The sequence below is a fragment of the Drosophila innubila genome (genome assembly GCF_004354385.1).
Source record: "Drosophila innubila isolate TH190305 chromosome 3R unlocalized genomic scaffold, UK_Dinn_1.0 2_E_3R, whole genome shotgun sequence".
NCBI classification, from domain to species: Eukaryota; Metazoa; Arthropoda; class Insecta; order Diptera; family Drosophilidae; genus Drosophila; species Drosophila innubila.
In genome coordinates this window covers 31,090,915-31,109,311 of record NW_022995380.1, presented here as the reverse complement: position 1 = coordinate 31,109,311, position 18,397 = coordinate 31,090,915, and the positions used below count along the sequence as shown (strand labels likewise).

The 18,397-nt window shown below is 32.7% G+C and overlaps 1 protein-coding gene across 3 annotated transcripts; it reads right to left on the bottom strand.

Moving 5' to 3' along the window:
- Positions 1-809: 809 nt before the first annotated feature.
- Positions 810-17,229, bottom strand: LOC117791444 (esterase B1). 3 transcript variants are annotated; one of them, XM_034631203.1, is made up of 9 exons: positions 17,030-17,229; positions 14,107-14,284; positions 6,798-6,902; positions 4,944-5,080; positions 4,721-4,882; positions 3,255-3,985; positions 3,018-3,187; positions 1,539-1,819; positions 810-1,481 (listed from the first exon to the last, which is right to left on the bottom strand). In XM_034631203.1, exons 1-9 carry the CDS (start codon positions 17,044-17,046, stop codon positions 1,292-1,294), a joined length of 1,971 nt encoding a protein of 656 aa, XP_034487094.1. In that variant the 5' UTR covers positions 17,047-17,229; the 3' UTR covers positions 810-1,291. The 3 variants fall into 3 exon arrangements, with proteins under 3 accessions (XP_034487094.1, XP_034487095.1, XP_034487096.1); XM_034631204.1 differs by having other exon boundaries at positions 17,051-17,229; XM_034631205.1 differs by having other exon boundaries at positions 17,084-17,229.
- Between the last annotated feature and the right edge of the window lie 1,168 nt (positions 17,230-18,397).

Here is an 18,397-nt window from a genome sequence, read left to right as displayed (position 1 = left end):
TAATTCCATGCATGAATTTTATAAAAAGTACAGTAAGACTTAGTGGGACAATTTTAACACATTTAATCATCAACAGTAACTTTATCCTCTGGATCTTGGTTTCGATTTCAATGCTAAGGGTCCCCCCTGTGAAATTTTGAAAATTCAAAATTTTAAATTCCAAGTTTTTACTTTTATTCAACTCCTAATATCGTTATTAGTATAAAACAACACCTTAAATTTGTTTCTGACAATTTTCATTTTTTTGTAAAAAATCATGTCAAAATTAAGAAATATTTTGACTTGTAAAGTTGCTAGGTCAGAGGCTTGAGCAAATTCGAACTGTCATAACTTTGGCAAAACTGTACCGATTTTCAAGCGGAATGTCATTTTGATCATGATTTGGCATTTTAATTCATTCTGCATTTAAATTTGATTAAATTCTTAAAAAAAAATATTTTTTTCTAGATTCTACTAGATATTGATTTCGATGCTAAGGGTCCCCCCTTTGAAATTTTGAAAATTCAAAATTTTAAATCTCAAGTTTTCACTTTTAATCAACTCCTTATATCGTAGTTAGTATAAAACAACACTTTAAATTTCTGACTATTTTCATTTTTTTTGTAAAAATTCATGATAAAATTAAGAAAAATTCTGACTTGTAAAGTTGCTAAGTTCAAGGGTCGACCAACTTCAAACTTTCTTAACTTAGTCAAAACTGAACCAATTGTCAAACGGAATGTCATTTTAATCATGGTATGTCCTCTTCATTCATTCTAAATTCAATATATTTTACATTCCCATTCCCAATAAAAAACTCTTGTGATTTCTTTTACATACGATACAAAAAGACGTGTGTCAAGGATTTTGCCGGCATACACGTTAACAAATTTATTATGGGCCTGGTCAGTTGACTCAGTATTCAAATTGAACAGTGGACACTTGTAAGACTTTTGACTATTTACACCTGATATTGCATATGAGAAGTAAGGAAAAGATTTGTTGGCTTTGGGTATGCTTAAACTACGTATTGGTATTGGTATGCACGTGTGTGTGTGTGTATGTGTGTGTGTGTGTATTTGTGTATAAATGCTGCAACACTTATGTACAAACTAAACGCTAAATCAACTAAATAACTAATTGCTACAGACTAAGATAATTTTACAATGATATTTGCATTAAATATTCTTCTGCTCACTCTGTCACAAAATGGCAAAAACGTGTAAATGTATGTGTGTTTGTGTGTGTGTGTGTGTGTGTATGGGTGAGCAATGTGCATGGTGATATATGTGTATATATGTGGCATGCAACTTCACATTGCCGCACCATTATAATGTTGATACATCTCATCCCAGAATCGTTGACGCTCTGGCTCCGGATTTGTTTTCATATTGATTTCATGTGAAATATCCAAATAGTTGAGACTATTCATCACATTTGTGGCATCAATTGGAGTCCATTTGGTGGTCAGTATGGGATCCTCAAAATTCGGCGTGGGTGAGCTGCAAAGAAAACATAATGTAAGACTCTAAAAGCAAGGGAAATTCATCTCTTCTTACCCGTATTTGGCAAAGTTTGTCCACATGCGAACCATGCGATTTTTCACCTGCACCTCCATCGACTTTGGATCCAAGCTCAGATTGAAGAAGCCAAATTTGAACAGATAGCCCATCTCATCGCCATGACAGACACCTGGCCGAGGAATGCCCAACATGCGCTTATACAAGCCGAGAGCTCCATCGAAGGCAAAGCGATACATATAGACGGGAGCGTTGCCATATCGGGCATGATTTCGAGCTGTGCGTCGAATGCCTTGCAGGAACATCAGATCAGTGAGGAGCTAAAACCAATTGAAATCAATAAATACGTCATTCGAATTTTGATAATTTGTATAGTATTTACAGAAATAATGAGAAATTAGAAATGAGAAAAAGTTAAAAATAAAATTTAAGGGTAGTAGAAAAAGAATGCAGAATCTTGAAAGGTCAGTTCATTTATCAAGAAAAAAAAGATGTGTTTATTTTGAGCCCGGTTTAGTTTTCTTTTCAAACAGTAATTCATATAAGTTTTAACTTATGTTAATTTCATTTGTTTCCTAAAAATATAATACCATACCATAAACTTAATGAATCCCTAATAATTTTAAATAAATCGTTTAACTGTTTTTTTTTGTCAGGTTCCATTTATGAAGCACTTCCGAAACTTGAACAAAATATTAAGCAATAGTATGAAAAATGGAAAATGTTAAAATAGAAAATATTTTATTTGTAGACAAAAAAATGTCTTTAATTTAAAATTTAGCAAAAATTTTACTGTTCTAATTTTGTATTCCTAACTTTGGTTTAAAAATAGTTATAAAGCTTGTTGGATTTGTATATCTAGTTTTGTTATTTTTATAATTCATGGACAATCCTTTAGATGTAGAATAAAAACAAATTAAAAAATCAAGAACATATTTTAAAACTTGAGCAATTATAAAATGAAAATTTGATTTAATTAATTTTGTAATTTTAATTTCTAAATCTATATTTTCTTATTACAAGTTTATTATTTATGTGTCCCTAATTTGATGCTATGATGGAATATTTTGATATGTGTGTTCTTTACATACCGCTATCATCTCATCCACAGACTCAAAAAGTCAAAATAAAAATTATTTATTTCAAGACAAAAAAAATGTCTTTAATTTAAAATTTACCTAAGTTTTACTGTTCTAATTTTGTATTCCTAACTTTGGCTTAAGAATGCTTAATAAGCTTGTTGGATTTGTATTTCTAGTTTTGTTATTTTTATAATTTATGGACAATCCTTTAGATGTAGAATAAAAACAAGTTAAAAAATCATTGACATTTTTGAAAACTTGAGCGATTATTAAAATAAAATTTGATTTCCCAGCATTTTTTTTTCCAGATTTAATTTTTGTATTTTTAGTTTCTCAATCTATATTTTCTTATTACAAGTTTATGATTTATGTGTCCCTAATGAATTTTAATATTATTATGGAATATTATGGTAAATTAAGTGTGTTCTTTGCATACCGCTATCATCTCATCCACAGACTCGAGGCCCACATGCTTGTTGCCCAGATAAAAGGATCGTATTTCCCGGGTAGCTCTGTCATGGACTTGGCTAGCATTTAGATCATGTGGCACAAGGCGTCCAAAGTCGTTCTCAATGATGCCCAGCAGCTGTGGATTTTTGCGCAGCCCTGTAAATAGCATAGAAATCTCATCATTAATAAATGATGTCCTTTAAGTATTCAAGTGTTTACACACTTCTTATAAAAAGCATCGCTTCATGTGTGTTATAACCCGTCATGTAGGGCACATCGCTGTTGAAGTTGTGCTCCTTGTACATATCACTGGGATGTTGGGTTAAAAAGGGCTGTTCCAGGTAGTTCTCCTCCTGCGACTCCTGATTCCAGTATCCTTCCACAACGGGCACAAACGGCAGTCCGATGTTGTTGCGTTGATCCTCCGCCGTGATTGTTGTGGGCGCTGCTTCCACCAGTTTCATGGCGGGAACGCGTCTCAGAAAGTCCAAAATGTCCTCAGTATTATTGGCACCCACATAGCCAAGATTGGCAGCCAGACGAGCTGCCCTTTGACCTGAACCGGCTGCCATGGACCAGGGATTCAAGGCGGAGCCACTCTGCGAAATGGCGCGATGGAAGAGACCCTTGCCCAGGGGGGAAAGCAGCAGGAACTGCACTGAAGAAGCGCCAGCGGATTCCCCAAATATCGTCACTTGATTGGGATCTCCACCAAAGGCTTCGATGTTATCCCTGACCCATTTGAGAGCCAATACCTGATCTTTTAATCCCTGATTGCCTGGTGCATCTGGTCCGGCAGTTAGAAAGCCAAGTGGACCAAGCCTATAGTTTATGGTGACCAGAACTATGTCCTCGGCTACCAGATAGTCCGGGCCATAGAGAAATGAATTGCCGGAGCCAAAGGAGAAGCCGCCGCCATGCAACCAAACCATGACAGGTAATTTAGGCTGTGACCTGAAAATAAATATTTTTATTAAAGTCAAAAATAGCATAAAAGAGTAATATGTATACAAAATCTAAAGGGAAAAATATCCTCTGAATTAATGAGAAAATTTAAGATAGGAATAAAATTTTGGGACCAACTGCGGTTGTAAGCTTAGTCACAAAATTAAGTTTTAATTTTCTTAAAAATATTATAAAAAAAAAAACATTTTTTTTTCTATTACAACAAGCTCGGAGTGAACATACAAAAATATAAAAAAAATACAAAAAATGCTAATGTACATTCTATTAATACCCTTTGCTTAAAAAATAATTAACAACGTATATTGAGTTCTTGTTTTCTATTCTATTTTATATTCAATCCAACTAGAATACAACATTTGTTTTTATTTTAAATGCTTCTCCAGAATGTTCAGTGTATGTATAATAAATAATTTATTATAAATTTTTCTAATAATCATATTTAAAAATAATTTAAATTAAGAACTATGCCTTTATTTAAAAAAAAATTAAGATTTAATTTTTGTTTAATATTTTTATTCGAAAAAATGCGAATATTTTTCTAATAATCATATTTAAAAATAATGTAAATTAAGAACTCTGTCTTTATTTAAAAAAAAAATTAAAACTTAATTTTTATTTAATATTTTTATTCTGAAAAAAATGCAAATATTTTTTTAAATTTTTAGATAAAAATCAACAGATATATTTTAATTTGTAATTTAAAATTTACAAAAAGTTTCATACTCATCTTCCTTGGGCATGCGTGTGGTGAACACATTCAAAAACAGACAATCCTCATCTCCCTTGAAGGTGTCCAGTATCATGTTCTTGTGTGGACAACTTTGACCCTCCCTCGAGGCATCTCTCACACCCGACCAAGGCTTCTCTGGCTCCGCAGCACGGAATCTGAAAAAAAGTCATCGCAGTCATCAGAAATGAATTATGGAATAAGAGTAGTTGAACCCACCTCCTGGCTCCAATTGGCGCTGCACCATATCGCATTCCCTTGAAGCTGTAGTATCCCCCCCTCTCACCCGAGCGATACTTCTGGTACCTGCCCCGCACCTTGCCCAATGTTGTGCTTGCCACAATTTCACGCTCCTTCTGCAAATAACCGTAAACAAGTCTTTAACTTTACCAAAAGTCGAGCGTGCGAACTTCTCTAATTTATGAGTTTATTCAAAATCAAGAAAAAATTAAAATGTCAAAACTTGAATACCCTTACTGATTGTTTATATAGCAAAAATGAATAAAATAAAATTTGTAAGCCAAAGAATCAAACCGAAACCAATAAGGGTTACGGTTTCGGATCAAGTACGTTCCGAAACAACTTTTTCGGTAAATGGTTCTATTTCAGTTTTTTTCTTTCGGTTTCGGTATCAGTACCGGTACGTAACAATGCAACAAATCCATTTGAAACATTTTAAAATGTTAAGATGTCGAATGAATTTAATAAAATTTGAATGCAGAATAAATGTAGATGCCAAACCATGAACAAAATGACTTTCCGCTTCAAAATCGGTAAGGTCTTGCCAAAGTTATACCAGTTCGAAGCTTCTCAAACCTCTGATCTAGCAACTTTACAAGTCAAAAAATTTCTTAATTTTGACATGATTTTTTACAAAAAAATGAAAGGTCTCAGAATCAAGTTTAAAGTGTTGTTTTATACTAATTACGATATAAGGAGTTGATTAAAAGTGAAAACTTGAAATTTAAAATTTTGAATTTTCGAAATTTCAAAGGGGGGACCCTTAGCTTCAATATCGAATTTTGGCCAAAAATAATTAAATTTTTTAAATGAACAAAATTTAAATGCAGAATGAATTTAAAGGTCAAATGATGATCAAAATGACATTCCGCTTGAAAATCGGTTCAGTTTTGATCAAGTTATGACAGCTTTAAGTTGGTCAGACTTCGGATTTAACCACTTTACAAGTTAAAATTTATATCAATTTATTCATGATTTTTTACAATTTTTTGATTTGTTTTTTTCGATTTAAGAAGTTCAATTGAAGTAAAAACTTGAAATTTAAATTTTGAATTTTGAAAATTTCAAAGGGGGGACCCTTACCATCAAGTAAGTGAATACCTTATAGAGAAACAATTGAATGCACTATATAGATTCAAAATATAGTAAGTAACTAAATTTATAGAGAAACAATTTAATGCACTTATTATGAACATAATATTATAATATATCTACTTAAATGTGTAACACATTCATATTGAATTTATAAGACTTTCAGTAAGGGTATTAACACCATTGCAAGTGTTTAGTGAAGTGCTACTAATTTTTGCAGCATGCAAAGTATCCATGAGTTGGCAATTTTGTTAGTGTATGTTTGTGTGTATTTGTGATGTATCTGAGAATGTAACAAGTAGCTGTGAATGTGTGTGTGTAATAATTGTGCAACACTTTACAAGAATTTGTTAGAATTAATCTTGAGCAGTGTAAGCGTTGGAGTTAACGGAGAGAACGAGGCCATGGTGCAAAAATTGCGCAATCGTTTCGGCCAATGGCCAAATAGCCAATGGCCAAATCTAGCTAGAATTTGTTGCTGAAAATACTATGTAATTAAATTTTCGTGTGGTATGCAACTCTTTCTTTGTTCTTGAAGCCAGTTGGCCAAATGAGCCAGTCTTGACCCGGTTAACGCTGCAGCTGTCCATTTTGGGCCAAAACAAGAATCAATCGTGACGTTCAAGTTGAGCTTTGATTAATGCTCTTAAGGCACATAAGTATTTGGCATTTAAGGCGACAAGGTCGTCGTGATTGTGTGTGGTTGTGTGTGTGTGTGGCTGTGTGTGTGGCTTGGCTTACCCGCAGTGATCGCACCACCTCCTGCACCACTCGCATGGCTCGCGAGGGCAACAATTGCACCAGCGAATTGGGATGCGAGGTCAATGTTTTCCATGCCGTCGTCTCCTGCAATTACAAAGGTCGAGCTTGTATTTTTCATTTCTTAATTTTAATCAGCAGCAATTTACAAGCATGTCAGCGCGCTTTGTGCAAACGCAATACTCAAGTTCAGTACTCACTATTCGCTACTCATTACTCACTACTCAGTATTCACAATTCACTCGCTTGTTGCATTAATGGTTGACAATTTCATTATTATATTGCCCTCTCTCTTTCACTTACCATCGCTGTCTCTGTCTGTATGTTGGGGCTGCCCAGTTTTAATGATGTTAACGGGCAACCTTGCCGCCAAGCAAATTTCATTTAATTGAATTGCCATTTACATAATACCAAAAACAAAACAATATCAAGACAAATAAATTAAGCTATTCACTCGCTTGAATTATTGAAGTTTGCATACACTTGCCAATTCTTCTTTCTTGAAAACTGTAAAATTATTAGTTTTTTTTACACTAAAAGCATTTTAAATTGATCAAGTCAAATAATTTAATTTAATTAATTAGAAAATTTACAATAGATACAATTAAATTGAGAACACATTTTTTATTTATTCTTTATTTTATTAAATCAGCTCACAAATCATAAGACGAAGCAATTGAGTTTTCCAAAGTAACATAAAAAATATAACTTTTAATTTGACTTTAATTTCTTTAAATACCTAATCTTATAATATATTGTATTAATTTCTTTTTTACTTTTGAAATTCGAATATCTTTTTTTTTTAAGAAATCAGTTTTAATTTCATAATATTAAAAATATACCTTTTAATTTGACTTTAATTTCTTTTAATACCTAATCTTATAATATATTGTGTTATTTTCTTTTTTACTTTTGAATTTTAAATTTCTTTTTTTTTTAAGAAATCAGTTTTAATCTTAAATTTTAACTTTCATTAACTCTTCTTAGTTGACACTAAATATAATAACATAAATAATAAATAACTAAAAAAATTGATTTCAGTAGTCAGAATTAATAAATTTAATTGATATCATATATGTGTAAGATTATTACTAAATATTTATTATGGTTGTTGAAAGACATAAACAAAAAAAGTCTCACTACATAAATAGTTATATCCTTCCTTCGATCAATTTCTATAATAAACTTTTAAAGTATCTGCAAATTTTTATTCAATAAAATCTTCTCATCTGGATGATCAAATACTTAACAAATAAAAGATTACTTTAAATTTTTTTATATTAAATAACTGAAATGTCTGTAGAAACAAGAACATTTTTTAAACAAACTATCTGTCTCTTTACTCACATTAAAATTCTTAAAATTCAAATCCTTGGCTAAAAGTTAGGAATTATTGCTTAGAAAACGCATTGAGAGGCAAAAATCCTTATTTTTTATTTATATATATAACTTTCTCCCGTCTAATGTGTTGCACGCTTTGAGACAGAATTACAATACCTTCTGGTAGGGTATAGAAAGAAAATAAAAACACTTTGCCAGCGGCGGCAACAAGAGCTCTCAAGTGGCAACAACAATGGCAACAGTCACGTGCAGTCAACGTAGTTAGATCTACTCATAGACTCACACATATATATACTTTTATTTATCCACATAACTGTACACAAATCTCTGTCTGTCTGTCTGTCCGTCTGTCTGTCTGTCTGTCTGTCTGTCTGTGCGTCTGCTTGTCAGCTGTCACATTAGCCGGCGTGTGCCCCACAGCTGAAATGTATCTGTATCTTTAACTTGAAGTGAATCATGACACAGTTGGACAGTTAACCAGTTGCTCACTTGGCCAGTTGAACAGCTAAACAGCTGAACAGTTAAAGAGTTGTCTTTAACGCAGCAAATAGACATCTTTTTGGCCAGTTTCAAGTTCACATTTTATAACACTTTATGCTAATTTCATTCATTTCATTTATTTATCATTTTTTATGCTGTCTGCCCAAACACTTGACCCGCTATCTGAATATGGTGAATATGCAAGTGGGTCTCTCAGAGTCTCGGCATTATCGATGGCATTATGCAAATGTGGGTGTAGCCGGTTATAAAACAGTATTATTTAAATTGATTTCTATAAGCTGCACTGATTATTATTTATAACTGTTTCACGATGGCAATGTTATCAATTTAATTGAATTTCCTATATCTGAAGCTTCTCCGAAAGTGGGTCAGAGTTAAATCCCTATATTAAAATGAGTACAGAAATTGCATAATTGATTTTTTCAACTGTTAATTGCTTATATGATTTTTATGTTATAGTTGAATATATTTTGTAAAGATTACCTCCGCTTAAAATTAATAAAATTAAATATTCACATTTATGAACCAAACGTATTTAAATTACATGGAATACGATTTTATTTATTAGTTTAAAATTAGTTTATAACTACAATATAATGTTCATGAATAAATAATGCTAAATATAATTCAAATTAAATTTTCTTAAATAATTTTAGTTATTATTTAGCTAGTTGTAAATTGAAGACTATAAAATTAGTCGATAAATATATGTTTTTTTGAAGTTGAAAAAAGTTAATTAATTTTGCAAATAGTTTTCTCTCATCTCTAAACTTGTATAAAAACTATACCCTTTAAAAAGTGTTAGATGCAATTTTGCTGGCACATTGTAAATGGGACTTAAATATGTCTTCTTCAGGCTGCAACTGACAATTTAATAAACGCATTGTAAGATACAAATGATGCCATTTATAAAGCACACAAATTACGCAATAGCAGCAGCAACAACAACAATAAAATTTATAACAACAACAACAAAGACAGATGGCCACTTTCACGCTACGCTTGAAATATAAAAATAAATATGAAGAGGAAAAAAAGAGGAAAAATAAATGCAGTCCGGCAGATCGCCAACATGGCAGTGCACTCAGCGAAAAAATGCATATTAAATAAAAATACAGTCGTCTTTGAGTATAACAAATTATGTACAATTAAAAACAGAATAAATTCAAATAATTAAAATAATAAACTAATATGTTAAATGTTAATTTCATTCAAACGAAATTTGATTTATATTATTTCATATTATTGTATTTTTATCTCTTGAAATCAAATCATTTTCAAATCATTAAAGAACTCGAAAAAAAAATATTTAAGTAAAATATTTATATTTTAGTTTTAATTTAGAGCTCAAAATCGGTTCTAGCAATGATTTCACTATAATAAAAACAAATTTAATTTAATTTGTTACAAAATTGAAGGTGCGATTTTAACTGTTTTTTTCTCTGTGTTACTGCAACATGCAACACAGTAGAAAGTTGCAACAACAATGGCAATATAAAAGTGTTGCGTAAATATAATTTAAATATAATGCAAACAAACCTCTATTGGGGGAATTGTAGAATAATCAAAAGGAATTTCAGTTGAACCGGAAACGGAAGCAGATTCTGCCGTAGTTAACGAAGGTGTTGTTGTTGTTGTTGTTGTTGTTTTGGCCACCAGGAATAAGGCTTTGATGAAAATATCCTGCAGATCGCCAGATGCAGAGCCTGCCACGCCCCCATCGATGGGCAGCACAGCATCCGACTCAGCATAATCCCAATCCCAATCGGAATCCTTGACTTTCTCCATGATCAGTTGATTACTAGGCGTGGGACGACGCTCCATGCAGATGGCAAAGAGAATGAAGCCAAGGGAAAGGAAGAGGGCAACACTGGCGAACACATAGGGCAGATAGGGGCGGCAGGTCATTGTAATAAGTGGGCGTGGCAATGCTAATGATAATTGCAGACTGTGCACAGGGCAGGCAATAAAATGTTGCTGCTGTTGCAGTTGCTGTGGCAGTTGCAAGTACTGTTGCAACTGTTGCAACTACTGTACGAAATGGCAAGGCACGCGTCGCAATGCGAGACAGTAAAACTTTTGAGTTATTTGAATACTTTTGTTTGCTATTTGTAGTTGTGTACTTTGTTTTCACAGTGGGGCAATTGGCACACTTCACTAGCTAAAAAATCGGTACACTCTGTGGTATCCACTTGGAAGTATATCCGTTAATGTTGCACTCGCGGCCAGAGTCAATCGACTTTTGAGCCAAAACCAAAACAAACGCTTCAAATTTAATTGAAATTTTCGCTTCTCGCTTTTCGTTTTTCATTTTTCGCTTTGATTTCAGCTGCACTTGAGTTATCGCCTCAAATTGTGGCGATTTAACGTGTAAGTACGAGTTGTTATTTTTGCTTTTATTCTCATTATTTTTATTGCTCGAAACAGTTATTTGCTTTAATACCCTGTGGACTGTGAGAGTCCAGAAAGGGTTGCATAAATATTTATGCATAGAAAATTTTTTGAGAAATCGTTGATTTTGAAACTGATTATTTTTATAAGGGTACGAAATTTGTTTTTGAAAAAAAAAATATGTATGTTTTTACAAAACATTTTTTGACACCAACTCTTAGTTTCTATTCTTTTTAAAAGCTTTTACTTTAAGTGAGCAAAACAAGCTATGAAAGACGGTTAAACAATATGCAGGGTATCTTCTGCTCGATCATATTCAATCATTAATAACATCTCTGTCGAGTAGATTAATTTGGTTTGGAATAGATTATCTCGCTTTACGTGGTATGTGCTCGTCGAGCATACTCTTTTAAGCCCTAGCAACATAAATGTATTTGGGTAAACTTGTTTTTATTTTTCCCCAACAAAATCTTAAGATTTCAAATTGTGCAGGGTATCTACTAGTAAGGCACACTCAGTCAACATATCAAATATGTTAAACAGAAACACTTGGGCTACTTTTTTCCTGCATAATTCCAACAACTTAGAAACTGTGGAGTGTTCATGAAATATACAGGTCATCTGTTAGTCGAGCACTCCCAAGCTTTATTAACGAGTTGAACTGCAGGTAATACCCGAATGCAGATGTTGTCATTGTTGTTATTAAGGTTCTTGTTGTTGTTGTTGTTGTTGTTTATTTACTAGTTGTTAAGGTTTGTAACCGATATTAATTAATCTCTCAATGTTATCTGTTAAAGCCAACGGAAATGTTTGATCGTAATTGAATTATTTATTTAATTACACAAATTTAATTGCATTAACTACATAATTTTATAATAAATTGTTAGTTGGTGTTAGCTTTGATAAAAACATGTATTTTGAAAGTTTTTAATGTTTAAATATCAACTAATCTATATACAATTTGGAATTTTAATTACACTTGTGACACACATAAAGGGAGGGCAAATTTCCAGCTCACCTGATGACAATCATCAATTATTATTAATAATATTTGCTGCAGAGTTGACATATTATACTGTCCTCTCAAACAATAAAATACCTCTAATAATAATGAAAATTTTTGTATTATTTTCGGTTTATTTTATAAATTAATCAGCAATTGGGTATAGACAGAAACAGAATCGGAATTGTATGCATTTTTTAAGCAGACAAAATATCGAAATAATCAAAATAAATATTATTAAATTTCTAAATCAGAAAAAAATTATTTTTCTAAAACAAAATTAAAATATTTATATCAAATAAGTATCATAAATTACACATTATAAAAAAAGTGATTAGTAAATATTTAACTAAAGACTTCATAGAGTATTCAACACACACATTTAAGTTAGTTCTTTTAAATTTTTCTATACACGTATTTTTAAGTGATTTACTATCAATAAACATAATGCAGTCATCTTTAAAAGTCGAAGTTCATTGGCATAAGTGCATGATAAACTGCAAGTTAAATTGGCATTGGCAATGCAAATGATGTAAATAAATCGCACAAGATTCAAGATCGGTTGCCAAATACACACACTCAGTGACCACTTGTCATTCACGCGCATTGCGCACAGATTCTTTAAAGCCATGGCCAGAAAGCAATTGAAAATACCGAAAATATTTGTGTTTTGGCTCATAAAGCACAGTCGAGACTTGTAATGAGAATGACTCTATGCAAATCTTTTATTGAGACAGAGGCTGAAACGAATAACGTATGCATATGGCCATAAAATCCATTAACAGCCACCTGTAAATGCAGTCAAAAGCGTTTACAGCCAGCTACAAAGGCGGCAACTCAGTTCCAACAGTTTAGGCCAAAATAAAACTAAACACAATAGCTTCATGTTTATTCCAGACTCAACTCAAGTGTTGGATTTCTTTGGGAATAGCAACAACAAGTTTGCGACATGCCAGAGACAGCGAAAGAGATGGCAATAATGAGAGAGAGAGAGACAGCAACTGTGATTTAAAGTCAAAAAGCGTTGTAAGCAAATTTTAACTCTGGCACGCTTCATGTGTTGTCAATTGTTGCTGCTTCTTTGTTTAAGTACATATATATATACATATATTTGTGAATATTAGTTGGTTGAAGCCGGCATTGCCCGCGATTTTATACACATTCCAATAAATATTTTCTTTTTATATATTTCCTTCAGTGAAATTTGCTTAAAGCTGTGAAAATTCATTGAAAATCGCACATAAAATAATAAAGAATTGAAAACAAAATTTTCATGCAACAATTTTCTGCATAATTTTCACTTTTTAGAAGTCATAGTTTCTCTGACATTAATTTAATATTAATTTATTAGTTTCTTGTCTAACGCTCTACTTATTACCTTTTTTTATATTACTCCTTCAAACGTGTTGTTTACCAATTAATTCGCTAATTACTGATAAGTTGTATAGTCGCAGATGAAAGAATTAACTAACAATACTTTATTGTAATCAATTAGTTATTCGTAGCAAACCTAAAATGTAATGAAAATACACTTAAAAATTATTTCTAGACGTCTGCTTAAGACTTCTTAAATTTTGTTATATTTTGAAAAGGTTATTTTGGCATTTTGGTCATTAGAAGAGAATATTACAATCAATTATTAATAGCCTTACGTATATATTTAATGAATATATGTATAAGTTATTCTTATGCACTTTTAAAAATTAATTCATTACTTTTAATTGCTGTATTTTTTTAAGAAATCTGAGAAAATTATCAAAGAATATATTGTAATTTTTTCATAACCAAACTTATCAATTTCTGTTCTCACATAAAAACTTAAATTGTAATATTATTAGTTTATAAGCTTTGTCTTGTAGCGTTAGGAATCATATAATAAATAAGTAAATAAATTAAAAATCTGTTTTGCAAATTATTTTGTAATAAATTAATCATACATTTTCAACAACTTCTTAGAACAAACATCAATTTAATAAAGGGAAAACTTTATTGCACACAAATTAAGCTAAGAGAAGTTGATTATTATATGTTATTTTCTTGTTTCTTGAGACTTACCTTTAATGTATTTGAAATCTTTCCAGCTCGTGCGATGGCCGTGCCAAATGTTGAGGGCGCAATGGCAATGGAATTTGTCTCATGGCAGAGCAAGAGTCCGATGAGGGGGAGGAGGAGGAGCGGGGGCAGCAAAAGCACCGGACACGAGAGTCTTTTGGATATCATGTTGAGACTGCGACTAAGCAAATAGAAGCGTATAATGCATTAGTCGATTGTCTTCAACGATAATGTGTTTGCAAAAGCACAACACACACACACACACACTAAACAAACACACACACAGAGAGCACACAACAAAACACACAGAGCGACTAAACCGAACTGAGGTACGACGCTTCTCAGACTACTTCTTGGTCAGGGCCGAGTTATGCGAATGTCAACAGCAGCAACTGACGACAGCAACGGCAACAGCAACACAACAGCAACACAACAGCAACAGCAACAGCAACAACAACAACACTGCTTAGCTAAGCTTGAACCACTTCAGTCAGATTTTTCCGCTGCGTTGTCTTTTACATTTAATTGGCTGATATTATTTTCGCATTTGTTGACTTTATGCCGGCCAATTGTTGTCGCTGTTAGTTGTTCTCTGTTGTTGTGTTTACTCTTTGTATCAAAACTAATACAGACTTTATTCAATTCTGCTTTGGCTATTTGAGGTCATTGTGCGCACTTGGCAGCAACGTTAGATTAACTAAATATTTGCATGCTCACAGGGCGTATGATTAATTAGCTATGCATATGGTGTCGTTTTTATATGTGATTGTATTTGGTTTCCATTTAAGCGCCAAGTTTGTTAACAACCTGTTAATACTCGTAAATAAATAAAAGACGAGGTTAATTAACTTTGCGGAAAACTTTTCAGAAGGTTAAGCTTTAATCTAATTTTGGCAGCTGTTCTAATTAATCTAAACGAATTTTAAAAGTAATCTTTAGTAACACTTATATGCAACTTTTCATATTAAACGTATCATTTACATTAACAAGTTTTAGAAACATAAGTGTATGTTGAATTAAGGCATTTATTTTATTATTTCGTTTTTTTTTATTTTATCAATTGTTTTAAATATTATTTTTATTAAATATGATGACGAAAATCTTAATTAATTAATCATAAAAATTTAGCAGCTCTGAGAGGTTCTATTTAATCTAATTAAACTATTGTAAATTTAATTTAGCTAAGCACAATTTCCTGCTTTAATTGTGGAATATTTCAACAATAAACTTGTCACATAAATTAGCAATTTTTTAAATTAAATACGATGCCATGCCCACAAATATGAAGCCAAACAACGCAATGCATAACATAGCATTGGAGTGAGGAGGTGGGTGAAAAGTGGAGAAAAGAGGAGAAAAGAGGAGAAAAGAGGAGGAAAGAGGAGGAGGTAGACAGACAGACAACGCTTAAAACAGTAACCCACTTCCTACTTGAGGCTCCAAACAGACGGCTTCAAGTGCGACGACATTGCCGTCATTGTTGTTGATAATGATGATAATGATGATAATGGTGATAATCATAATAATGATGATAATAATGAAGATTGTGGCCTGAGCTGGAAGCCAACAATGCTAAGGAAACACTTGCACTTTCGTGGAAAGTTGTTTGGCCAGTTGCAGACCATGCTGAGTGAGAAAGAGAGAGAGATAGAGAGAGAGAGAGAGATGGAATGAAGTCAGCTGTGCCTGTGTACATTGGCTACCAAAAGTATTTATACAAGTGTAAATATGGAAATTAGCTTAAGCAATGCAGCAGATAAATTGGTAACAAGGCGAGCGAAGGCGTAAAGAGTGAGAAAAAGAGAGAGAAAAACAAAGAGAAAGAGAGAGAGAAAAAGAGAGAGAAAAAGAGAGAAGAAGATAGAGAGTCAAACATAAGCCAAAGTGCAAATTAACAGTCAATCAAACAAGAAATAAAATGCAGAAAGCAGCTGACAACAAGAGACTGAGACAGCAGCTAAAAAAAAAGAGATGGAAAATGAGCTGAAGCTGCAGATAAAGATGTAGTTGGAGATGGAGACCGAAACTGGGAACTAGGAACAACTGGGAACTGGGAGCAGACTGTCCAGAGATCCAGCTGACAGGTCTTCAACTCGGATTCGGACTCGGATAAAATTCGGTCAGGTTGCGGCTGCGATTGTTGATCGTTGAGTTGCCTCCAAATACCGCTATGCAATGCATTACGTAAGCGCCGATCAAAACAAAAAAGGTAAATATTGAAGAAAAAATGAAGAAAATACAAAAAAAAAAAAGCAAAATAAAATACAAAATAAATAAATAAGTCAAACATGTTGAAGAGCTTGAAGGCGGACCAACAAAATAAGCAGTTAAAATGAACTGCGAAAAAAGCTGCAAAGGCGTAAGAGTTTGAAAGAGAGAAAGAGAGAGAGAGAGAGAGAGAGGGAGAGAGAGGGAGAGAGTGACAGCTTGAGAGAGTGTGTGTGTGTGTGTTTCTAAGAGCAACAAGATGCGATTTAATGTTGATAACGTGATCAAAAATAAGTTTCCATTTTTTTTTGCCCATTTTATTTATGGCTATGGAAACTCTCTCTTATATAAGCCGGTAGATCGAGCAAACGGAACTAATATGCCTATATGCCCATATGATTATTTATGTGCCATCTGCCAAACCATTGTCTGACGCTGAGTCAGACAACTGGCACGGGTAATGTGTTTTCCTTTTTTTTTTTGTTATAAGACAAATATTAGAGTAACATTTTGGCGGACAAATTAAAATAAATTCGACATACATACATTTAAAAAATATACGGTGCAAATGTATATGTATTTTGTGTGTGTGTGTGTTTTTTTAAATTTAATTTTTTAACAAATATTTTTGAAAAATAATTTCAATAAAATTGTTAACCGTTTAACATTAGCCGTTTAACGTTTAACCGTTTAGCCGTTTAACCCGTTATGCGTGTACCGTTTAGTGTTAGGCATTTACCGTTATTTTATGTTTATAAACTCTTTTACATACACAATGCACAAACTGCACACATATAGGCAAGTTCAAGTTTGTCGCCTAAGTCTTTCGTTTTGGAAGGCGCGTTTCGCTTATGCTTCTTCTTATCGTTTACAGCAGCGAAAAATATGTAATTCGTGCTTCACGTTTGACTGTCGCCGTTGAACTGAGTCTGTGACTGTCCAACGTTGCGCTTAAGCGTCAAATTGCTCTTCGCTGAGTCTCTAGCGAGAGTGGGAGAGGGGAGGCAGTTGGCAAAAGAGACAAAAAGACAAAATGTGTGTGTGTGTGTGTATGTGTGGCTGGAGGAGGCAAATTGTGTGAGCAGCATCCTAAAGCCTAAGCAGTTTTTATTTAGCTCTCTATGAAAAATGCAAAACGAATTATTTGAATTCGAACGCGTCAAGTCACGCATAAATTATGCAAAAATCTTGTTTAAATTTAAGTTTTGGTAATTTGTATGTATAACAACGACAACATTAACAGACCACATTAAACAGACCAACGGCGTATTCTTGACCAAGATTAGCCTGCCTTTTTTTTGATAAACTTTATTATGTGCCTCGTTAATCTATGGACACGTGCAATTAGTTGATGTTGTTGTTGCTGCCTCTGCTGTTGGCCACGTTAAGAGCCACGCTTGGAAAAGCCGTTGGCAATGAACCGCGCGATACGAGCATCTGGATTTTTTGGACACTCCTCATTTGAGATCAAGGATAAAACATTAGTTGCAACATCATTAACTAAATCATATTTAAAATCTCACATTTCTTAGTTCAAATTGCAAGAATGACGAGCTGTAAATATTTTTAGTAATACTAATCAATGTGTTAGGGTAATTAAGTTTTCACTAATCAACCAAAAAAATATTCATTGTGCAAGCGTTTTGTCAATTAACGAAAATTAATTCACATTTCTCATGTGCCTCATGTGACCTTATTGGCGTTTTGTTCCCAGCCTCTGCACTTGACTAAACAGAACACACATTCGAAAGCTCTTGAAAATGATTTGAAAATTATTCAAATACTTCACTTGCGAGAGTGGAGTGATAAGTTAATGGACCAAGTTAGGTATCGACACTTTAATGAATGATTTTAAATTTACTTTTTTTAGCATTGATTTAAAACATATATTTTTTTTTTTTGTTTACTCCGATTCGTATGACATTTTATATATTTATATACTTTTTGTCTAAGCTATAAATTATTTTATTTTTTGTTACATATTATATTAACTTTTTTTATATTTTGATTTTCTGTTGAAAAAAATATTTACTATATTATTACTTAAATATTTTGTGACTAAGCTTCGTGTTACTTTAACAGCTTT